Source organism: Equus quagga, chromosome 16 (genome assembly GCF_021613505.1).
Source record: "Equus quagga isolate Etosha38 chromosome 16, UCLA_HA_Equagga_1.0, whole genome shotgun sequence".
NCBI lineage: Eukaryota > Metazoa > Chordata > Mammalia > Perissodactyla > Equidae > Equus > Equus quagga.
Window position 1 is genome coordinate 35,895,030 of NC_060282.1, and position 22,009 is coordinate 35,917,038.

At 36.6% G+C, this 22,009-nt stretch overlaps 1 protein-coding gene and 1 long non-coding RNA gene across 5 annotated transcripts in view; one reads left to right on the forward strand and one right to left on the reverse strand.

Annotated features, from left to right (window-relative positions):
- The window catches only part of UBR5 (ubiquitin protein ligase E3 component n-recognin 5), a 122,440-nt gene extending 108,029 nt beyond the window's left edge, over positions 1-14,411 (forward strand). For all 4 annotated transcript variants that reach the window (XM_046642374.1, XM_046642377.1, XM_046642375.1 and 1 more), the window contains exons 49-59: positions 600-711; positions 1,361-1,505; positions 2,447-2,577; positions 3,948-4,008; positions 5,866-6,041; positions 6,266-6,350; positions 7,831-7,986; positions 8,364-8,477; positions 9,970-10,114; positions 11,705-11,790; positions 13,236-14,411. In XM_046642374.1, the coding sequence (XP_046498330.1) occupies positions 600-711; positions 1,361-1,505; positions 2,447-2,577; positions 3,948-4,008; positions 5,866-6,041; positions 6,266-6,350; positions 7,831-7,986; positions 8,364-8,477; positions 9,970-10,114; positions 11,705-11,790; positions 13,236-13,448 (1,424 nt within the window). In that variant the 3' untranslated portion in view covers positions 13,449-14,411. The remainder of the gene's footprint in view (positions 1-599; positions 712-1,360; positions 1,506-2,446; positions 2,578-3,947; positions 4,009-5,865; positions 6,042-6,265; positions 6,351-7,830; positions 7,987-8,363; positions 8,478-9,969; positions 10,115-11,704; positions 11,791-13,235) is intronic.
- LOC124228101 (uncharacterized) overlaps positions 1-22,009 on the reverse strand; it is a 40,770-nt gene that overhangs the window by 7,853 nt on the left and 10,908 nt on the right. The window contains exons 2-3 of the long non-coding RNA XR_006885633.1: positions 19,584-19,815; positions 9,744-9,798 (exon numbers count right to left, since the gene is read on the reverse strand). This is a non-coding gene — a long non-coding RNA (uncharacterized LOC124228101). The remainder of the gene's footprint in view (positions 1-9,743; positions 9,799-19,583; positions 19,816-22,009) is intronic.

Below are 22,009 nucleotides of genomic sequence, written 5' to 3' on the forward strand. Positions count from 1 at the left end.
AGGATGAAAGATGGGGAGAGTACCCCAGCCTTTCATCATTAGTTTCACCATTTGACTTTCTCTAGTCCTATAATAAAAAGAAATTGGCAAATGTGAATGAGGAAACCTGGGAAATCATAGTGTTTCAAAATAACTTTGCTGCACACTCTTTAGGAAACCATACTTCAGTTTATGCTTATGGTTTTAAAATAATAGCTAATGTTCTTGGTGGTTATAATGCTTAAGGACAAAAACTACGGGTAGAGAAGATTTCACATATGACTTTAATCATGTAAGAAATCTCAACATTATTTATGGTAAAACTAACATAGCTCCTGTTGCTACATATTATTTCACAGCTTTCACATGACAAGGGGATAAATTCATTAAACAGTTACTGAGTGAACATCTATTACATGTCAGGCACATTCTGCACAATCACTCCCACCCCTCAAACCATGGGGGAGTGCGAGAAAGGCACTAACACAGCAGCTAAGGAAGATGATCTTTAGCTGTCATATTCTTACTACGTTTGTCTCATGTCCTCACATTGACTTTAAAATTTAAAGTAGTTGCATTTACATTCATCTAAACAAAGAATATTTTATATTTTCTTCTAGGTTTAATGCAGAGATTAAGGAACAGAGGAGAAAGGGATCGGGAAAGAGAGAGAGAAAGGGAAATGAGGAGGAGTAGTGGCTTGCGAGCAGGTTCTCGGAGAGATCGGGACAGGTGAGACAGTTTTCTATCTTTTATTGAATACCACCTTTTGGGATGAATTAGAGGTAGGCCTATAAATAAGTCTCAGTTATGGACTATTTTTTAGAAAATGAAAGTTCTAATATTTGGATATATATATCATAGCTAAAATAGTCTAGCCAAATGTTAGGCAAATGTTCTGCTTTATAAACCCAAGGGCAGTTGAAATTCTGTTGGCTTTTTATTTATCCCACTCAAGTTCTTCATCATTGGAAATTCTTATTAACTTTATATCATTCTTTCTGAAATTTGTTGTAAAATTTTAATTGTGGCAATTGTGTTATTTAAACCCTTCAATTTTTCTCCTATTAGGATGGGTGGCATTTTACTTTGGCTAAAATTTCCAGGAATTATGGGTGGGCCTCTTGATTTCTGGTATTTTAGGGTCCTACTCCCTTAGAATCAAATTGAACTATGCATTGCAAATACACAGATTTTCAAGTGACAAAATCTAGATAATCTTTATTTCCCAACCATTATCTGTTTAGGCATTCTGCTTCCTTGGTACCATAACCAGAGCTACCTGTATTCTCAGGTTTTCCAACTTCATGACTATTGGTGCTAATATTTTCATTTTGCAGACAAGGGAAATAAAGTCATAATAGCTTTGGTTTTTTTTCAGAGACTTTAGAAGGCAGCTTTCCATCGACACTAGGCCCTTCAGACCAGCCTCTGAAGGGAATCCCAGTGATGATCCTGATCCTCTGCCAGCGCATCGTCAGGCACTTGGAGAGAGACTTTATCCCCGTGTACAAGCAATGCAACCAGTATGTACAATGCACTTGGCATTTTTGCTTTTGAATTATAGTTAGTATTTTAAAAGTTGTCAGGTACTGGCAAGCCATGTCATTGAGGACTACAGTAAAAAGGAAGCTTAGGAGGGATAGGAGCACCATTTGCTGAAGGGTAACTGTATTATATAGGTTGAGATTTGTTCGTTTTTCCTGCCTATGCTAGGTTGGCATTCTACCTTGCAAGTTCCTTCTGTGCTAAAGAATTATCTGTGTGTTGTATTTACTTGTACCAATTATTATTACTTTTTGAAGCAGACTTTTTACCTGTTATCAAGCTGTAGCTAGAACACATTGCAAATAATGTACTTTACTGCTGATATGTATTGCAGGAAGATTTTTATTTTGAATGTTCTGTCAGAGGTTTCTTTCCTCTAATATGAAACATATAAACTAGTTGTGTTTTTTGTCTACATAGATAACCGTATGTACATATTAAGCAAAAGAATAAAACAGAGAAAACCAATTATCTATTTCTTTCAGTAAATCTTTAGCCTTAAATACAGGCATCTTTTTCTCTCTTTTTACTCCTTTACTTCTTCCTTCCCCTTTTTTTCTTTTTTACCCTAAAGGAAAGAAACGTTCTTGGCTCTCTGATGAGGAAAAAAAGTGGAAACTGAGTATTTGTGTGTTTACTCATGGATATCAAAAACCTTTAAAAAAGGCTTGTCATACAAGTATTAAACTAGCTTTAACAAGACTCTGCTAGTGCATGGACTGTTCGTTCCCTACCAAAGTTCTCTATAATTAAGCTTCCAGTTTTATTTAATAAAATACGTCGCTGGTTTAGAAATTATCGTATTTGTTATCCAAGTTTCTTACTTTTTTTTCTTCTTTTTTTTTTGGATAAAAGATTGCTGGTTTAGACAAGAAGTTTCAGAGAGTAGGGGCAAATAACATTTGTTCATTATTTACAGGCATTTGCAAGTAAAATCACTGGCATGCTGCTGGAATTATCCCCAGCTCAGCTGCTTCTCCTTCTAGCAAGTGAAGATTCTTTGAGAGCAAGAGTGGATGAAGCCATGGAACTCATTATTGCACATGGACGGTAATGTGTACAGTTGGGAAGGCTACTTTATTTTTAGGATGTGGGTGCTGCCATATCTTGAAATTTATGCTATGAAGTATAAGACTTTAAATGGTTTCTTAAGAGATGGCTTAAAAATCCATGGGTGAGACAGCCGAGTTTCACATGTATTACAAAGATAGAATTTTAGCAGTCACTTAAGTTCTGAAGATATTTTATGTACCTGATATTTAGAAATTACTTGTAAGAAGTTCATCTCTAGTTCGCCGCCAGAATACCCCAATGGCAGAGGCCAAATACCTCGAGGAATTGGGGTACAATCACTGAGTTCTTGCCATAAGCATGACATTTCTTTTAGGCCTCCTCATTTTTTACCTTAAAAATCCATGCAAGTTTTTGCTTTCTGTTGTGTAATATATTTGTTTTAAAACTTAACAATATATCTAACAGTTATTTATCCTTCTTTTCCCAACGTGACAAAGAAAAGTAACATTAGAAAGATATGCCATACTTATTCTGTGCTTCTCTCCTGGGGCTGCTCTAATATCCAGTTTGAGGCTTTGAAGTGTCAATTATTTTAGAGGAAAATTTCTGTGTTTTCTTCCTGGTCATGAATTACATATAGTCCTAGAGATGGATAAGCAGGTAGGCTAACCACTGAAACTAAACAGCCACTTAACCTGTTCCAGCCACTTTCCTGTTTCAGAGCCTTTGAATGGTCCACGCCAAAGACTAGTGCTGAAAGTTCATTTTCTTTGCTGTTGCTACATTTTTCTTTTCTCGACTTTTATGTATGGTTTCTTTATTACTCCTCCCTATTTCTAGAGGTACTAGCATACTGATACATCTCAGCCCATTATATAAAAAGTTCTGAGGAATGTGCATTTTTGATAAGATTGTTGTAAATATATGTAAGGTTGCTAATTTAGTAGTATTTTCTATTGAATGCAAATAATATATAATATTGACTGCTTTCACCTAGCTTTATGGAGTGAACAGTGAATTTATTAGTGTTCTAGAATAATTAAATACATTAAAGAATTTGATTCCTATTGTGATTGCCTTCTAAACATCTTTCTGTTCTTTTACAATGCTCCCCCTGAACTTAAGTTTTGGTATCCCTGTGACGACTATAATTATTGTGTCTTAAATCAGGTAGCCTTTTAGCTTCATTATTTTGAATCATACATATAGCATGTAGTGCATTTTTGTGTACATTATTGACTGCTCTTAGAACTGCATTAAGACCAGTAAGTGTCCTGGATATTTATTTACTTCAAAACTTAAGTGTATTTATAAATTCTTATAAATTTAAATGTTAATGTTTTCTCTACACTAAATTCTAGAAGGTTCAGTTATCCGGAATCTGAAAGGTTTTTGTTTGTTTTTAGGGAAAATGGAGCTGACAGTATCTTGGATCTTGGATTATTAGACTCCTCAGAAAAGGTACAGGTAAGGGATGTTTTATACATGTGCTAATAATAAGCACTTGGAATTTAAATTACAGAAGGGGGAGGAAAGCTGTATTTATGAAGAAACTATGTGTTTATAAGTAACATGCTTGATTATAGTAGAGAAAAAAGTAGAGATAGGTATAAAGGTGTCATGTACAGAATCAAATAATAAGATTGGTTTAGTTAGGGCTCAGTGTAATGCCACTCACTGGTTGCCTCCAATCGAGCACAGCCTGAATTAAGCTTTAATTTAGAGATGTCATGAATTAATAGCAGAGAAGGAGAGAGGCAGTATGGAATCCCTGGGTTTGTTCCTCAAGGAAGCAGTGAGTGCCAAAGATGCAGAGAAAATAGGACATACGGTATAGCAGTAAGGAAGGCTTTTAGTGCATGATGTTTTTCATTCTTAAGCTACCTGAGAATTTCACTGCCAGCCAAGAAGGAGCAAACCCAATCTCTTCCACTGATTACAACTAATAACTGGACAGAACACAAAAAGGAACTGCCTGTAGCACACAGATTTGAGAGGGAAGTCAAAACTTAAAAAAGCTGTTATGGCATTGTTTCAGGCAGAAGAGCAAAGCTGATCCTTGTTACTTCATCTTAGCTGGGAGAGCAAAGGCTCTGAGAATTAAACTATAGTATAAATCACTGTCCAGGTCCCAAACTATCTCAGATGTTGCATAAGCAGGGCAGACCCAAACAGTATAATAAAAAATAAAAGGCTTTGAAAATTAAGAAGATGACATTTCCAATATGAACCTAACCAGGCTGATTGCCTAGTAAAGCCAAAAACCATTAACGTTCTATCATTTTAACAAGACTCACAGTTTCATAACTTTATTCAAAATGTCCAGGATACACTCCACAATTACTCGACCACAAAGAACTAGGAAAGACTGACCAGTTCTGGGAAAAGAACCAATATGCCAACCTTGAGATGACCTACTTGTTGGAATTATCAAAGACTTTATCTTATGTCCTATGAGATAAAGGTAAACACTAATGAGGTTCATAGCAGAGAAACAGAAACTTTAAAAGAGAACCAGGGGAAAATTTTAGAATTAAAAGTACAATATCTGAAAGAAAAAAATTCACTGGATAGGTCAATAGCAGAATGAAGATGACAGGAAAATTGTCAGTCAATTTGAAGATAGAAATTATCCGTTGTGAAGAACAGAGAGAGAAGATTTCAAAGAACAAACAAAAGAACAGCTTCGGGGACCTGTGGGACCATATCATAAGATTCCACAGGAGTTACTGTGGGACTACTCAGAAGAGGAGAAAGAGATTGCTACAGAAAAATATTTGAAGAAATAATAGTTGAAAACTTCCAAATTTGGTCTAAGACATAGATTTACAGATTCAAGAAGCTCATTGAATCCTAACCAGGATAAACTGAAGGAAAACTGTTTAGATACATTATTATCAAACTGCTGTAAAACTAAGCAGCAAACAACAGTGCCTTACACACAGGAAAACAATGATTTGAAAGACATTGGATTTCCTATCAGAAACTGTGGAGGCGAAGAAGACAGTGGAACATCATCCTTGAAGTGCTTTAAGAATTGTCAATCCAGAATTCTATACCCAGTGAAAATATCTTTGAGGAATTAACGTGAAAGAAGCAAAAAGTTACATTAAGTGATTTTATTTAAATGGACTGAGAATTTAAAGACTTAAAAGGCACAAGTTTTGTATATTACAATTCTGAAAGGATGAATTAAAAAGTTTATTTACATTTAAATATGAAGGTTGCTCTATCTGACTTCACTGTGAGTGATTTTGAGAACAAGTTCTTATGTTTTATTTTTAAAATCAAACTGGGGCTTAATCTCTGATATTCTGTTATTAGGAAAACCGAAAGCGTCATGGCTCTAGTCGAAGTGTAGTAGATATGGATTTAGATGATACAGATGATGGGGATGACAATGCCCCTTTGTTTTACCAACCTGGAAAAAGAGGATTTTATACTCCAAGGCCTGGCAAAAACACAGAAGCAAGGCTGAACTGTTTCAGAAACATTGGCAGGTAAAATAACTCTAATCTTATATTTGAACTTTTAAAAACTTTCAGTTTATGAGACTTCTAAAATATATTAGCTTTTAAAATGTGTGTATGCTCTATTTCATACTGATTAGAAATGAGGCTGTAGAAAAATTCTAAAAATATTGTATGTATATTATGTATGTAGTGTGGGGTTGTATGTGTTCTAGAATTGTTTTTGAATTTAAATATTATTTCCCTGTTTTTAGGATTCTTGGACTATGTCTGTTACAGAATGAGCTATGTCCTATCACATTGAATAGACACGTAATTAAAGTGTTGCTTGGCAGGAAAGTAAGTGATTTTAATGAACCTAACTGCTTTTACAATTGCAAACTTTTCTTTTATAAAATAATTATATCATACTGTTTATGGCATTAACTTAGTATTAAGTTTGAAAGCATTTTTGCCATTATAAGTCATTTTCAAACATTTAATAACATGGGAAAAATCTCAAAACATGGAGGAGATAGCATAACACAGTGAGTGACACAGGTGGGGTTGGGGGTTTCTGACAGACCTGGATCCTGTTGCAGACAAATCCCCTGATCCCTAAGGCATATTTCCTCATTATAAAATGGTAAGGAAAACAGTCTGGTTCCTGGAAAATAGTAAGTGCTCCAGTAGATTTTAACCATTATTATTAGTTCTAGCAGGGAGTAGTGGAAGAGTAGTAGTATTGTATTGAAAAGAGCATCTCCAGCTTCAAAATTATATGTAAGATGTACATGGGGGAGGAGGGACTAAAGAATGTAAGAAAATATAGCACAGCATGCTTGATACTTATCTTTGGGTGGTAGAATTAGCTTATTTTCCTTGTATGTTTTGATAGTTTGACAACCTGCACATTGCTTTATGATTAGGGGGAGGGAAAAAACACATCCTTTAAAATTAGTGTATAATACTAATTATGCAGCTTTTGACTTAAAACACAACTGCCAGTGTTCCTAAAGGTATTTCAAAGGAATTACTTGACACAAAACAATAAAATATTTTATAGTCTTTTTCCAGCGATGCACATCACTGATCTGATATGAATTAGCATTGCTAAAGCTGTAGTCTGTTAATATTTTCTCTAATCAAGCCCACTGATGAATATTGTTTTCTTGTAATACCACATATCATATTATGATATATATAGTTTTTCTTTTTTTATTCTTTTTTTTCTTAATTCTGACCCTATTGAATTCTTAAAGTGTTTCAGCTAAAATGTTCTTGTGCAAAAAGAACTGGACTTAAAAAGCTCAGCATCCTAGAAATATTCATTTGTTGAGCCTTTAACAAGGATTATGGAGAAGATCATGGAATCAAATAGACTCAGGTTTAACCCAATAATGTGACGTTCAGCAAGTTACTGAATTTCTTCGAGCATCAAATTTATCATCTGGAATTAATAATCTATATTTTATGATCGTTAAGACCAAATAGGATGTGTATTTAGTTTAGGACCAGCTGCTCAGCATAATCACTGTTTAATACTTAGTGCTGGTTTTTGCAAATAAATTACTTGGAACTTAAAAGAATTATTACACATTGGCTTTAAATTTTTTTCAAAATATATATTACACTTTTTATACTTTAAAAATTAAATGTATTACCAGAGCCAAATATTTATTAAAATTTTGCCTCTATATATTTAGTGGAAGATTATTGTTTATCAGTGTCAGTGTTATCTTCAAATTAGATAAAATTCTTTATCATAGACTTTAATTTACTAATGAATTCAGTAAGGATGTTTCTTTCATAATTGAGTTTCTTATGATTACATTCTTAGGTCAATTGGCATGATTTTGCTTTTTTTGACCCTGTGATGTATGAGAGTTTGCGGCAACTTATCCTCGCTTCTCAGAGTTCAGATGCTGATGCTGTTTTCTCAGCAATGGATTTGGCATTTGCAATTGACCTGTGTAAAGAAGAGGGTGGAGGACAGGTAAAGCAAATATGTAATTTTCTGATTCTGGCAAGAAAATTTGGTTAGTCTATTGTCTTGTATGGAAACAATTTAGATGGATAGTGACCAATAAAGAGAAGACGACACAGACACACAAATACACATAGAAAAAAGACAGTACTAGAGGTAGAGAGAGAGATGGATGGAGAATTAGTAAGACAGACTAAGAGGCAGAAGAGTTTCTTTTACTTATTTAAGGCCTAAAATGTTTGCATCTCTTAGATACTTGTCAGATACAGAATTATCTTTAGATTTAAAAGTTTTAGAAACTGTTTTTAGGAAATTGTTTTAGGAACTGTTAAGTTATTATTGCTTTGACAAAATTGCTTTTAAAGGAACTGCTAAATTTTTTACAGGTTGAACTTATTCCTAATGGTGTAAATATACCAGTCACTCCCCAGAATGTGTATGAGTATGTGCGGAAATATGCAGAGCACAGAATGTTGGTAGTTGCAGAACAGCCATTACATGTAAGTGTTTTCTAGAAAGTGTTCCTTGATCTGATGAGGCTATTTGTGTCCTCCTGTGTGGTAAACTAAGCTCAGAGCGTATTCAACCTACTTAGGAAAAGTCAATCAGTTTATATACAGTGTAAACTACACCTGAATCCAGACCAAGTACTTATTTTCTTTTGAGTAAAACTACTTGGAAAAACCATGTAATCATCACAAAGTAGCCTTAGTGAGTAAAAGTTTGGAAAGGATGCTTCTGGGACTGAAACAACTATTTTGGGGTCCTACAACCACCCATCCTTTTGGTGTCCCACTAGAAGGACTCCTAGGACTCAGAGGCAGTTGTACTCATAGTTATGGTTTATTATAGCAAAAGGATTCTCAGCAAGGGAAAAAAATACATCAGACCAAGTCTGGTGGAATCCAGGTGCAGCCTTCCAAAGTTCTCTCTCTGGGGGCACACAGAACTCACTTACTCCTCCAGCAGTGAATTACAGCAATATGTGTGCAGTGTCTGTGCTTAGGGAAGCCTACGTAAGAGTCGCAGCCCAGGGTTTTATTGGAGGCCAGTCCCATAAGCATTTTCTGTCTGTGCAATCAGCTCTGATCACTGAAATTCAGACTCCCAGAGGAAAGCATGTGCTCATCATAAATCACATTGTTTGCATAAATAGTCTAGGCAGCCTGTTACAGCAGGGTTCATTGCCCCAGTCATTCAAAATAGCCATATCAGTAATGTAGGGAACATTCTAAAATCCAAGTTTCTAAATGCCAGCCAACGGCCATCCCCCCCAATCAGGCCCTTCTAAAGAGCAACATCAGACCTGCTTATATTAACTCTTTCCCCTTCTATGGTAAAATATTTTTCAAGTGTTGCTGATCCCTGTGCTGGAAATAATTGTGCAGGCTCTGGAGTCGTACTGTCAGGGTTCAAATCATGGCAGCACAACACTCTAGCTGTATGACATGAGCAAACTACTTAAGTGTTTTGTACCTTGGTTCCCTCCTCTGCAAAATGAGGATAGGATTAAAGGAATTAATCCATGTAAGGTGCTTAGAACAGTTCTTGGCACACGGTAATTTCTCAGTAAGCTTCTAATTTAGGGTTTGTGTCAGGGATGTTTTGTTTTGGTTATTATCATCATTTTTCCTAGTATGTTGACAGGATAGCAGATTTGACAAATAGAATCTATTCTTATTTATTTAATGGCTATCCTGTTTGTTATTAACATAATTTTAAAAATTATTTCAGTTAACTTCTGGTATATAACAATACTAACTCACTTTTGAACCTGTAGTCTCTTCACGATACATTCTTTTTTCCCTCTGCCTGTTGAATCTGTTAATAAATTAAAAATATAGAAATTAATTTTTTCTCTCTGGTTTAAAATGAGAACTACTTTTCTTAGAGAGGCTACTAAACTTAGCTAGTGGGCTTTAACAACAATAAATGCTACATGGAAAATTAAGTACTGGCAGTAATAAAAGGGTAATTTTTGAAATTCTCTAGGCAATGAGGAAAGGTCTATTGGATGTGCTTCCGAAAAATTCATTAGAAGATTTAACAGCAGAAGATTTTAGGCTTTTGGTAAATGGCTGTGGTGAAGTTAATGTGCAAATGCTGATCAGTTTCACCTCTTTCAATGATGAGTCAGGTATGAAACTTTTTAAATGTTTATTTCAGGAATAAACTATATAGTTTGGTCAGTCAGCATTTTCTGAGTTTCTGGTTCTTACATATATTTACAGGGCTTGAGAAATGCTGTATTACTCAGGTTTAAAATTTTTTTTACATTTTTTTAAGATATGATTGAACTATGATGGTTTAGCATTTGGTTATTCTTAATTCTTTTATTGCTTAATTATTCTAGGTTTTAAAGAATGTATGGTTTAGTGTGAATACAATTAAAAATTCTTTGTGGTGAGCAACCGTGTAAAAAGGATTTTTATATATGAAGATAAAATTGTATGACAGTTCTGTTGGTCTTTCCCGATTGATTCATGTCTCTTAAACTCCCTAGTTAAAGAATTTGCATGATGTTTGCTTTGTAGAGCTGGACCCACAGCACACTTAGAAATGCATAACAGCCCACAAACACATGGAGAATCTAGAAAGAATAACAAGAGGTAGTGATAATCCTCCTGGAATAACATTTACCTTCGGTGCTTGATTTGCTGCAACTCTTTCTTTCAAAGTCCTATTGTCTAGGAATAGATTTTTTAGCTATGACTAGCCAGTAAAACACTGGAACCTCCAAGAAATTCATTATGAGAGGATTATACCTATAATTAAGATTATTGCATCCATGAAGGTACTATTTTTCCCCTTTATTTTTCGTATTTTATGAACAGCTTCAGCTAAATTATAGTAAGCTAAATTTGGATAAGTTTTTATTTTTCCTTCATGCCTGGCAACATATATAGATTATTGTATAATAGTTCTTGTGCTACTTTTTAATATAATTTTTTTTAAGATTTTATTTTTCCTTTTTCTCCCTAAAGCAACCCGGTACATAGTTGTGTATTTTTAGTTGTGGGTCCTTCCAGTTTCGGCATGAGGGATGCCGCCTCAGCATGGCCTAATGAGCAGTGCCATGTCCGCGTCCAGGATTTGAACCTGCAAAACCCTGGGCTGCCGAAGTGGAGCACGCAAGCTTAACCACTGGGCCACAGGGCTGGCCCCATAATACCATTTTCAATACTTGTAAGAATTTGTCTCAGTTACAAACCAAAAACCTAGGAAGGAAAAAATATATATATTTATGTATGTATATATAAAGACATTCTTAAGTATAATCCTCAGATCAGCAACACTGGCATCAGCTGGAAGCTTTTTAGAAATGCATAGTCTCTGGATCCTTTCCCCTGTCTTCCCCCAGACCTAGTGAATGGATCTGCATTTTAAAAAGACCCGCCCCCAAGTGATTTGTAAACTCATTAAAATTTGAGAAGCACTAATTTAATTAAGGTCATTAGAAGAATCCTGATGTACAGATGGGATTAAAGTTACGTGATTAGCAATTCTGAGGCTAGTGGTTCATTTTTATAGTCTTGGTCATCATGAGTCAGGATTGACTAATGAACTATAAGATTTTACATTATGCAAATGGTCCTAATTTCCTGTATCAGGAATCAGACCTCCCCATCCTAAATAACATTTTGATTTTATATCTTATTTTTATAAGAAACACCACGCTAAAAATGTAACTAATACAGTATACTGAATTTATATTCTTGATTCTTAGGAGAAAATGCTGAGAAGCTCTTGCAGTTCAAGCGTTGGTTCTGGTCAATAGTAGAGAAGATGAGCATGACAGAACGACAAGATCTTGTAAGTTAAAGTTTCACAAAATTTGTAAAAGAAAATATAAAATTCTAAAATACTGTGTATGATAGCCTTTTGTTTTAAGTTTTTAATGGTTGATCATTTTAATTTGGCTAAGGAAATTATGGAAGGTGAGAAATAAAAGACAGTTTTGTTTTTCTGTTCTTCTCCTTCCTCTTTTGGGGAGGTCATCCTTCACATATTGCTGGTTTTATCCTGTTGTGTCTGAGGGGAAGAGCAGGAGGACAAGAAAATATAACACAGTTTCCCAAACTGTTCTTCCTTGAATTATTAGTCCTGTAAATTAAACAGTTCCTAGGGTTATTGGGTAAAACGACATCATTTATTTCCCTCTTCAAGAGTCACAGTTCACTAGTAAAAGTTTTGAGAGGTCCCCCATTATTTTTCTTCGTCCAGCTTCTTGGATGTCCAGTGATATGGTCATCTACCCTGGTTAACCACATTTATCCTTGGAGAAACCCTTTACATTAAGCTTGTTTTTACCTATAAAATGAGTGGACTGGACCAGCTTTATCTCTAGAGTACCTTCCATCCCTTTTATGTTTCTTTGAAGATTCTACAGACCCTGACACTTACCAGAGTTTCTTTTTCTGTCCCCTTCTATAGAATTCTAGATGAGATTTCTCATAAAACCGTGCTTCAGAAAATAGCAGATCAGTTCGTTCAGGTTTCCTAGTCACTCTGGGATGTTGGGTATATTTGTCTGTTTAGTTGTACACTATAAATGCATTAGATTTAAAAAGCTTTACCTTAAGAGAAAGGCACTGTCTTACTATCAATGAAGAATGATATGTATGTATATATGTACGGATCAGTGAGGAATGATGTGTATTAATAAAAACAAATATTTCAGGAAAGTAAAGTAGAAGTTATCATTTATCTTATTTCCACTATGTTGGACAAAACAGATGTGTAGTAAAACTCAATATGGCTTATTACATGGATTTTGATGTACAGGAGATGCTCCCCAGCTCTTAATTACTATTACAAAATTATTCTGTATCACAATGCTGTGAAAATACAGGATTATTTTGCTAGTAGATAAAATGTAAAGTAACTTTTCTGATAACCTGTGTGAATTTTGAAGGTTTTTATTTTGGAGACCTTGTGCCTTATTTCCCCTAAGAGATACTCCATGGAATTTAGCCACTGGAAAGGCCCTTAGAGAACGTTTGGTCCAACAGCCTCATGTTACAGATGAGAAACTGAGGCCCTGAAACAGTCATTTTTCTCCATATCTGACACTTTTTTCTCTTCTGACCCTGAACCTTTCCTTTTCAGTACAAGAAATAAATTTAAAACCCAGTTCAAAATACTACCCCTTTGTAGGTTTTAACACCAGAATGGGGGTCTATGTATATATGCCAGAATTAAGGGTTGAATGTTAATCTGTTAAAAGCCAAAATTATAATTATTATACTCCTGTTTAGGTTTACTTTTGGACATCAAGCCCATCATTACCAGCCAGTGAAGAAGGATTTCAGCCTATGCCCTCAATCACAATAAGACCGCCAGATGACCAACATCTTCCTACCGCAAATACTTGCATTTCTCGACTTTACGTCCCACTCTATTCCTCTAAACAGATTCTCAAACAGAAATTGCTACTCGCCATTAAGACCAAGAATTTTGGTTTTGTGTAGAGTATAAAAAGTGTGTATTGCTGTGTAATATTACTGGCTAATTTTGTAGATTTTTTCCATTTGTCTATAAAAGTTTATGGAAGTTAATGCTGTCACACCCCCTGGTGGTACCTTAAAGAGATTAAATGCAAACATTCCTTGCTGAGTTTGTAGCTTAAAGGCCTGAGGAGCACTAGCAACATATGACTATAATGGTTTGCTAGTCAACAACTTCTGGGTCTAACCCCAGCCAAAGATGACAGCAGAACAATATAATTTACACTGTGATTTATCTTTTTGCTGAGGGGAAAAAATGTAAAATGTTCTGAAAATTCACTGCTGCCTTTGTGGAAAGTGTTTCAGCAAAGGTTCTTGTATAGAGGGAATAGGGAATTTCAAAATAAAAAATTAAGTATGTTCTGTGTTTTCATTTTAACTTTTTTTATGGTGTTTAATTTGTGGTTGGCTGCAATTGTGTATCATGTATATGGAACTTGTAAAAAGTTCTGGACATTCATATCTTAGAGATGAAATCACTTTTACCTATAAAAACCACTTTTATTGCGGTTTATTTTGGCTGCATTGAGCTCTAGGATATTAAATGATATCACTAATATTTTGCATGTAATTTGTTCATTTGAGTGAGGGCACTTTTTTGTACATATGATGGGGCCAATGCACAATACTTTATCACTATCAACTTTTTTTTTTCCTTTGTATCCCTATTTCAATGAGCAGTCAGTCAGGAGGTTATTGCACTTCAGTTCTAACTAGACATTTGTACTAAGGTATTTCAGTTATGTAAACTCAGCCTGGGCACTTTCTGATAACTGTAAAATGTTTTATAAGATCATGATTATTGAAGATACATTTTGGAAAATTTTAAATGTTCGTGAGCAGCTTAACTACTTTTGTATCTAGCCTTTTTTAAGTATCTTGTTACATTTACTTTTTTAAATAAAGAAATTACAGAAGAAATGTCAAGTAATATTGAAGAAACAATAGTTTTTATTTATGTAGTTGTACATTTTTAAACTAAGGGCAATACACCGACACGGTTATGTGCATAGAAAGTTTTGATTTAAAGAACTGAAAGTGTATATACACATGGACTATAAGAAACAGAAGAAAATCAGTCCACATTTTACAGTTAGCAGAGAATCCTGAATGGCACTGGCCAGGCCACCTTTTCTTTTTACAAATGGGGGAAGTGAAGTGTGACCCTTACTTGGCATACGAAATTAACTCATTTCACTTAATAATTCAGCGACAGGTTCTTTTTTGATGACCCATTAATTATGTAGCCCAGGACCAATTTCTCTAAATTCTTGTGGTTTTAGTAGCTTTATTCAATGGCATAATAAGGAACACTTTTCTTCACTAAGTCTTCAATAAAGTGACTTGAACTAGCCACTTTACATATTGAAAATGAGGAAATTCTCTGAAATCTCTTCTACTTTTCAGTTCCTTTATATAGGACTCCTGGCCTTTGGGATATTTTTCATGTTTAAAGGCACTATGCTTTTATTATATAACTTCAGGAGACTGAAGCACGTGATATTCTCAGCCCTGCTGACACAGTAAATAGTAAAAACTAAAATTACAGTAATGAAACATTGTATTATTTAAAACTTACACAACATGCTGTATTAGATTTATGTAAATTAACCAAAGGTTATTTTACAAAGTAAGACATTGGTTTTTATGTCTAAATGCTATTTCTGAATAAATGAAATAGTAATTAGATTAAGAGCTGATTATCATCAATGTGTCTGAAAGAGATAAAATTTATATATAACCTTCTGTATGCACATGATGAGACTGAGAAAATATTAAATGAGAACAAACTAGATATGATTAGGACATTTGAAACCCTAATTGTGAACTTATTTTTAATAGTTATTGAAAGAATGAAAATATTTAAAATAATGCACAATGTCTTAAGTCTTCCTAAATCAAGATTTTGGTTGAAATGCTTTTAGGAATATTAAAAGCAGAGTGAGCCTTTTTTTTTTTTTTTTTTTTAAGTAAAGCATAAAATGGTTCTAAATGTAAAATAAAGTCATGTAAAATAAAGTTCTCTTTTGGTCTTGTTTAGTGATTAAATCTAATAGAACTGAAAACAAATTTAGGAAGAGAAGACCAAGAATGAACTTTACCAAAAGTTTTCAAAGTTTTGCTACTTTGACTCTCTTTTTCCCTAAATCATCTGAATATCAAGACTACCCAGTATAATGGCTTACTGGCGCAGATTTGAGAGGGTTTTTTAATAATATGATTTCACTATTTAGTACTTGCATCCAGAACATTTCTCTCGTAAAGATAAGATTATTTTTGTGTGTTTAAAGGTAGTCAGCAATTTCTAGGTCTAAACTCAAACTGAGATCCTCCCTTGAGGCAGTAGTTCTCATGCTTTTGTATGCATGAGATTCTCTTGTGGAGTTTGTTAAAGCGTATTTTTGCTCATCCTTTCAATCACATTTTGATTCGGTAAGTCTTAAGTGGAGGACAGAAATTTTTATTCTTAAACAGCATCCCAAGTGATTCTGAAACACTGACCAAAGAGCATTCCTTTTTATTCTTGAATATAAATCCCTTTGTTGGTAAACTCCCTAAAGTCAAACCTTTCCTACTTATAACCCAGGGAAAAGTACTCATGTTAATCATCTAATCCTGGATTAAGTTCTTCCCCCTGATAAAGGGCTTGTTGGAAGTGCCTTCTATAGACTGTGCCTGGGTAATGATTGAAAATATTTTCAATGTTTACATTAACTGAAGTAGGTAGGCATGAACATAGAGATTAATTCTTCTCTAAACACCATTTGATTACTGTTGAAATGCATTTAAAACGTGACTTGTTTATTCATGGCAAGATCCCTTGGATTAAATATAAGCAAAATATCTTATGTTACCTCTCTTAAAATTCAAAAACAAATTACTGGATTGTTATGACTGTGCAACATCAAGTTTCGCTTAATTACTAACTTATTGAGTATTTACTATGTGCCAGGAACTTTGTCAAGGCCTTTACATGTATTATCTCATTTTATCCTATGAGATAGGGACTGTTACCATCCTCACAGACAGGAAACTAGACACAGGTTAAACAACTTGCTCAAGGTTACACAGCTCCTAAATGCTGAAGTGAGACATGTCTCCAGGCATTCTGGAGCATTCCTAAACACTGAGCTATACTATTTTGTGGAAGATAGGATTATAAACAAGTGAGTTGGTCATTAAAGGTTCTGATCACCCTATTCCAGTGTACAGGGGTTTCCCCCACACCATCAAGCAATGTTTACTGACCCTAGCTGGGTGTCATACAGTTGAACTTAATTCTGACAGTATCTACTTGGAGATAGCATCAAATTCCACAGGTAAAGTCCTCAGTCCCACAAGACTGCCCTCCACTTCAGACACAACTGCAAGCCCAGGTTGCTACCTGTACTACTGACTGAGAAGCTGTAAATCAGAGGTTCCCATGACCCCCTCCCTTGGGTTTGATTAATTTGCTAGAGTGGCTCACAGAACTCAGGAACATTTTACTTACTAGATCACCGGTTTATTATAAAAGAATATAACTCAGGAATAGCCAACTGGAAGATAAGCATAGGGCAAAGCATGAAGAACGGTGCAGAGCTTTCATGCCCTCCCTGAGTGTGCCACTCTTCCCGTATCTCCATGTGTTCTTCAACCTGGAAACACTCTGAACCCTGTCCTTTTGGGGTTTTATGGAGGTTTCATTACATAGGTATGATTGTTTAAGTCAGTGGTTATTGGTGATTGATTTAGCCTCCAGCCCCTCTCCCCTCCCTGGAAGTGTGTTTGGTGGGGTGGGACTGAAAGTTCCAACCCTCTAATCACATGGTGTCCTCTGGCAACCACCCCCATCCTTAGATGTGTTCCCAAAAGTTACCGCATTAACATAACGAAAGACACCTTGATCACTCTCATCACTTAGGAAATTCCAAGAGTTTTAGGAGCTCATACCAAAAAAAACGGGAGGAAGACCAAATATTTATTTCCTAATATAAATCACAATATCAGAGTCGACCCTCCAGTCTTCAAACATGGATCTCACAGCAAAACAATCATAAAGGTCAAAAGATAACTGGCACATTACTAGCATCCTATTCGGTCAATAACCATCCAGTCCATCATGAAAATATCTACTAGGGTGAGGCCACTCAGCTTTGCAGGCTTCCATTCAGTCTTGTCCAAAAACAGCAGCGGTGTCAGCAATACATGGCTTCAGCCTTTCAGGCAGCTGGTAATCAAGCTAAGAGACAATCTCTTGCTTTAAGCCTGTCTCAAGGTGTTAATGTAATATTTGGCTTTCCCTCATTACTAAACCCATTTATTCATTCCTTTACCCATACCTACTATTTTTCCTTCTTTCCATTTATACCCAAACTTTTCCACCTTTGGAAGGGACGTTAGGTTCAGCCACTGTGCTTGTCTAGATTGCAGGCTGCAACACTTGTCTAGCAAATCCCTCCCTACCAGTCCACTTCTATTCAGATAAGGTTACACAGGTGCAGAACTAGTGGGCTATTTTTACCACCAAGCAATATAGGTAAATTCACTGATAGCCCCAATTTGGCAGATGGGGTGAAGGCACATCCTGCCAGATCAGGCCCTTAGGAATTGTGAAATAAACGCTAAAAATAATTTCTTGTGTAGGAATAATCCCTGCTTCCGGCCCTTGTCGCAGCCGCCCTGATCCTATGACCAGTGCATCAAGCAGGAGGAAAGAAAAAGTTGAAGTGAGATAGGGAGGAAAGAATACCACCTTCTCTACCTTCTCTTCCCCAGATCCAACAGGAAAACAGAAATCTATCCAGTAGGGACATTCCTTTTAGCCCCACTCATGTTCACGTTAAGTGTGAGCACACACTCCTGAAGGTGTGTAAGCCAGTCCTTCATACCTTTATTTCCCCATTTTAAACAACCAGTGTTTTAATTGCCCATTCTAACTCTATTGAACTACTACTCTAAGAAGGATATCACTCTGCCCATTGTTGGACATTGTGGGCTGTAAAGTGTGTTTGTTCCTTGGTGTTGATAAATAAATGAAAAGCAATAGTACATATTGGAGTATATGAGGAAGCCATTTGGTGTAAAACTAATTTGACCTTTGTTTTTCCAAAAGGGCCTGATGTGGCCTGTTGAGCATGCATTGTATATCTGCTTTAAACATTTACAATTTACAATGTCCCAAAGACAAGAATGATGCCCCTCTAAAGATAGGGATGTAGCTTCCCTCCATATTGGCATTTCTTTAAGGATAAACATCTCTTCCTAGAAACTAAGGATTAATTACTGACCTGATGTACTGACCTGCTGACCACTGATCTGCTGTGCCAGCTAAGCATCTCATGACAATGGTAAAAGGAACATTCCTGTCATATGTGATGTATGCTCTTTGTTCCAAGACAGTATATAACCACTCTGTACACCCCACTTCTTTGGTCCTCTTCCTTCCTTGGAGAAGGACAGCCCCAGGATAGTCTTCAGATCTGGCTCCCCAATTTTGATTTATAGATTGATTATGGATTATCTGTGTTGACAGTGTGAAGAAATGACAGTTGGCTATCCAAACTGGTGGAATAGCTTTTGTTCTAGTTCTTTCATAATACTCTGAGCATTTACCAGCTACGTTCAGGGCCTTCCCACCAGGGAATCTGCCACATAATCATCTGCAGGCTCTGTCTCTCTCGGTGTCAGACAGAACAGTTCTTATTGGCATTTTGTGCCTCAGAGGTGCAAGCGGGATAGGTTTAGATTCATCCCACCTGTGCATTGCTGCAGTGTCCCCATATCCATTCATTTCCTAGACCCAGGTGGCCATCTCAAGGGAGCACGTGGGTACATCTGCTTCTCGATTCCAGTTACCTGGAAGGGAGTTCTACTGATGGGCATCGACACGTCCTACTTTAATGCACCCCTCAAATTTCCACAGGGCTATGTCCCATATGGGCATCCCTTTAATAGGCTAGGTTTCCATTGTCTTCCTGCCTGACCATATGGTCAGGCCATTGGCCACAGCCCACAAGTCAACAAAAACCCAAACAAAGGGGCTTTCACCACTGTTCAGTTCTTCCATTACTGCTGGGAAAACATGCAATTCAGCACACCAGGCTGATTTGTTTTTACCTTCTTCCATCAGAGTGGTGGCTTTCTAAACACGATGTTGTCCATTCACCTTGGAACTGCCATCCACAAAGCAAGGAGCTCTTTGTCGATCAGTCAGGAACAGTTTATAGGGCAGTGTCCAAATGATAGCAGAATCCAGTAGCTCCTCATAGACTTCCAGAGTCAGTCCGAGGGGAAGAGAGGGTCCTTGCTTGTGACTATCTCCTCCTTGCATTTCCCAGGCAGCATGATCCTGTATAAAACATTTCCATTTTACTACGGAACTCTTCTGGGCACTGCAATCCTCATCAGAGCATTTCTGAAACATCACCCAAGACGTGGGTGTTTCAGGTTTCAAGATCATGTTGTGTCCTTCAGCCACAGAAGCAGCTTCAAGGAATAATGTCAGATAGCAAGGTAGTAAATGCCCCTCGAATAGAAATTCTCTTGTCTAGAGTTCCAGTAGTCGTCCCTGGGAGGCACCCACAGGCTCTTGCCATAAGTCCAAGGCTATGCTCCACATAAAGCTACTGCACAGAGAATCTGTCCCTACCAGCACTCCAGCTTCTGTTCTATACTGTGTGGGCTCAGGCAATCTTACTGATTCCTATTTAGTATGTCCTATTAACATTGCTTGAAGGGTGGATTTACGTGCCCTCTGTTTCGCAGTACTAGGTAGGGGAAATGTTCCTCAGTGAGATACAATGTCCATCCTCAAAATAAAGTCAGGTAGAACAGATACAACGACTTCACATAAAGCTTATTCAAACATACCAATTCTCTTACAAACTTTTACTATAATTCCATCAAGTCTTTTGTTCCTAACTGTAGCCTCCATTAGGACTTAATCAACAGGTTTGGTTTTACAATACTAGGTAGGGGAAGTGTTCACCAGCCAGACATAAAACATTCAGGTAAAAGAGACAACTTCTTCACATAATACCACTTAAACATTCCAACTTTTATAATCCTATCAACCATTACATTTTTAGGTTCTTTCAATCTAATTGTAGCATGAGTCAGGGCCTCACCAATAGGTTTTGGTACCACAGTTCAAGGGACTCCTATATCAAGGAGTCCTGGAAACCTCTCTCACCCCCTGACCATTTTAATGACTCTTGTGCAAAAGGCTTTGGGTCCCCAGTGAGGGGTCAAGTGACTGACTGATAGGTTTCTCCTAGTAATCTCTACCTTCCAGCTCTTTAAATTTCTCCAAACAGAGGTAAACAGAGTGGACTTGTTTGGAGCCCTTTTAATGTTGGGGGACCAATAGGGGTCTCTTTGGCTCATCCAACCTTAGGTAGTGCTGTATTAAAATCTGTGTTTTAACTCCATCACTGTCTGTTTTATTCATCCCATTTCTTAATAACCATTTAAAGATTTCCACCCTGCTGGGACAAGTCCTGTGACTCTCACCTTTCTGATTCTTCTTTGTTTTGCCCCTATCAATATCTGCTTATTCACTTTATTTCTTAATAACCATTTAAAAATTTCCACATTTTTGGTAAGAGTCCTTTGACCTTCCCCTGGGCCTCTTCCCATTCTCTTGTTAACTAACCTAATATTTTTATTAGCATCTGTAAGACCCAAGAGGGGAAGCTGGGACAGCAAATTCAATGAGGCTTCCTGAACTGTTTTTTGATTTTGCAGCAATAAGGTTATATGGGGTGCTCATGTGAAAGCAGCCCCCTTAACCACAGCACATACCATGATCTGAGTAACAGGCATATTTAGCAGGTGAACTTCCCGGTCATCACAGAGCCAGTTCCACATGGCTTGCATGCAAAGCATATCAGTTGCTTCATCTAGGGTGTTCCACTTGGCAGACATAGGGGTAGAAGGACAGTCCCCTTTCTCAGGACAAACAGACCTTAGCGGCTTTTATCTAGTTCACCAAGCTGGCTGTTCCCTCAGGAATAACCTCCTGTGTGTCTGATTCACATATGGCCATCTGTGATTGTTCCACAGTGAGCCGTATCAACCCAAACAAGCTGTTCCATTCTGCAGCATTCTAAACAAACAACACAGTCCCCACTTAGTTACTCTCACAATCCATTTCAGTAAGGGTTCTTCATGAAGCTGATGATACTGAAGACAAAAATGAAACAAGTCCTTCACACTATACCCCCTGGTTTCAACAGTTTCTTGGTTTTGCCCTCCCCCTACACTGACTACCTTCTTGGTGACCAGAGCTCTTAGAGGCACTTTCTGTTACCCCTGAATAATTTTTCCCTTTCTAGGTGGATCTGAGGCTAGTAGCTGAAGCTCAGATTGACCCAAATCTGAGCTTGGTTTAGCACAAAGGCCCTGCCCAGCACTTGCTTTTCATTTCAATTTAGTGATTTGGCCATGTATTTCTATTAGAAATGCTTTCTTCAAGGGGAAGATGAAATTTAGTTACTTATAAAGATTAAATGCACTGGCATTCTATTGCAAACTTATAACTT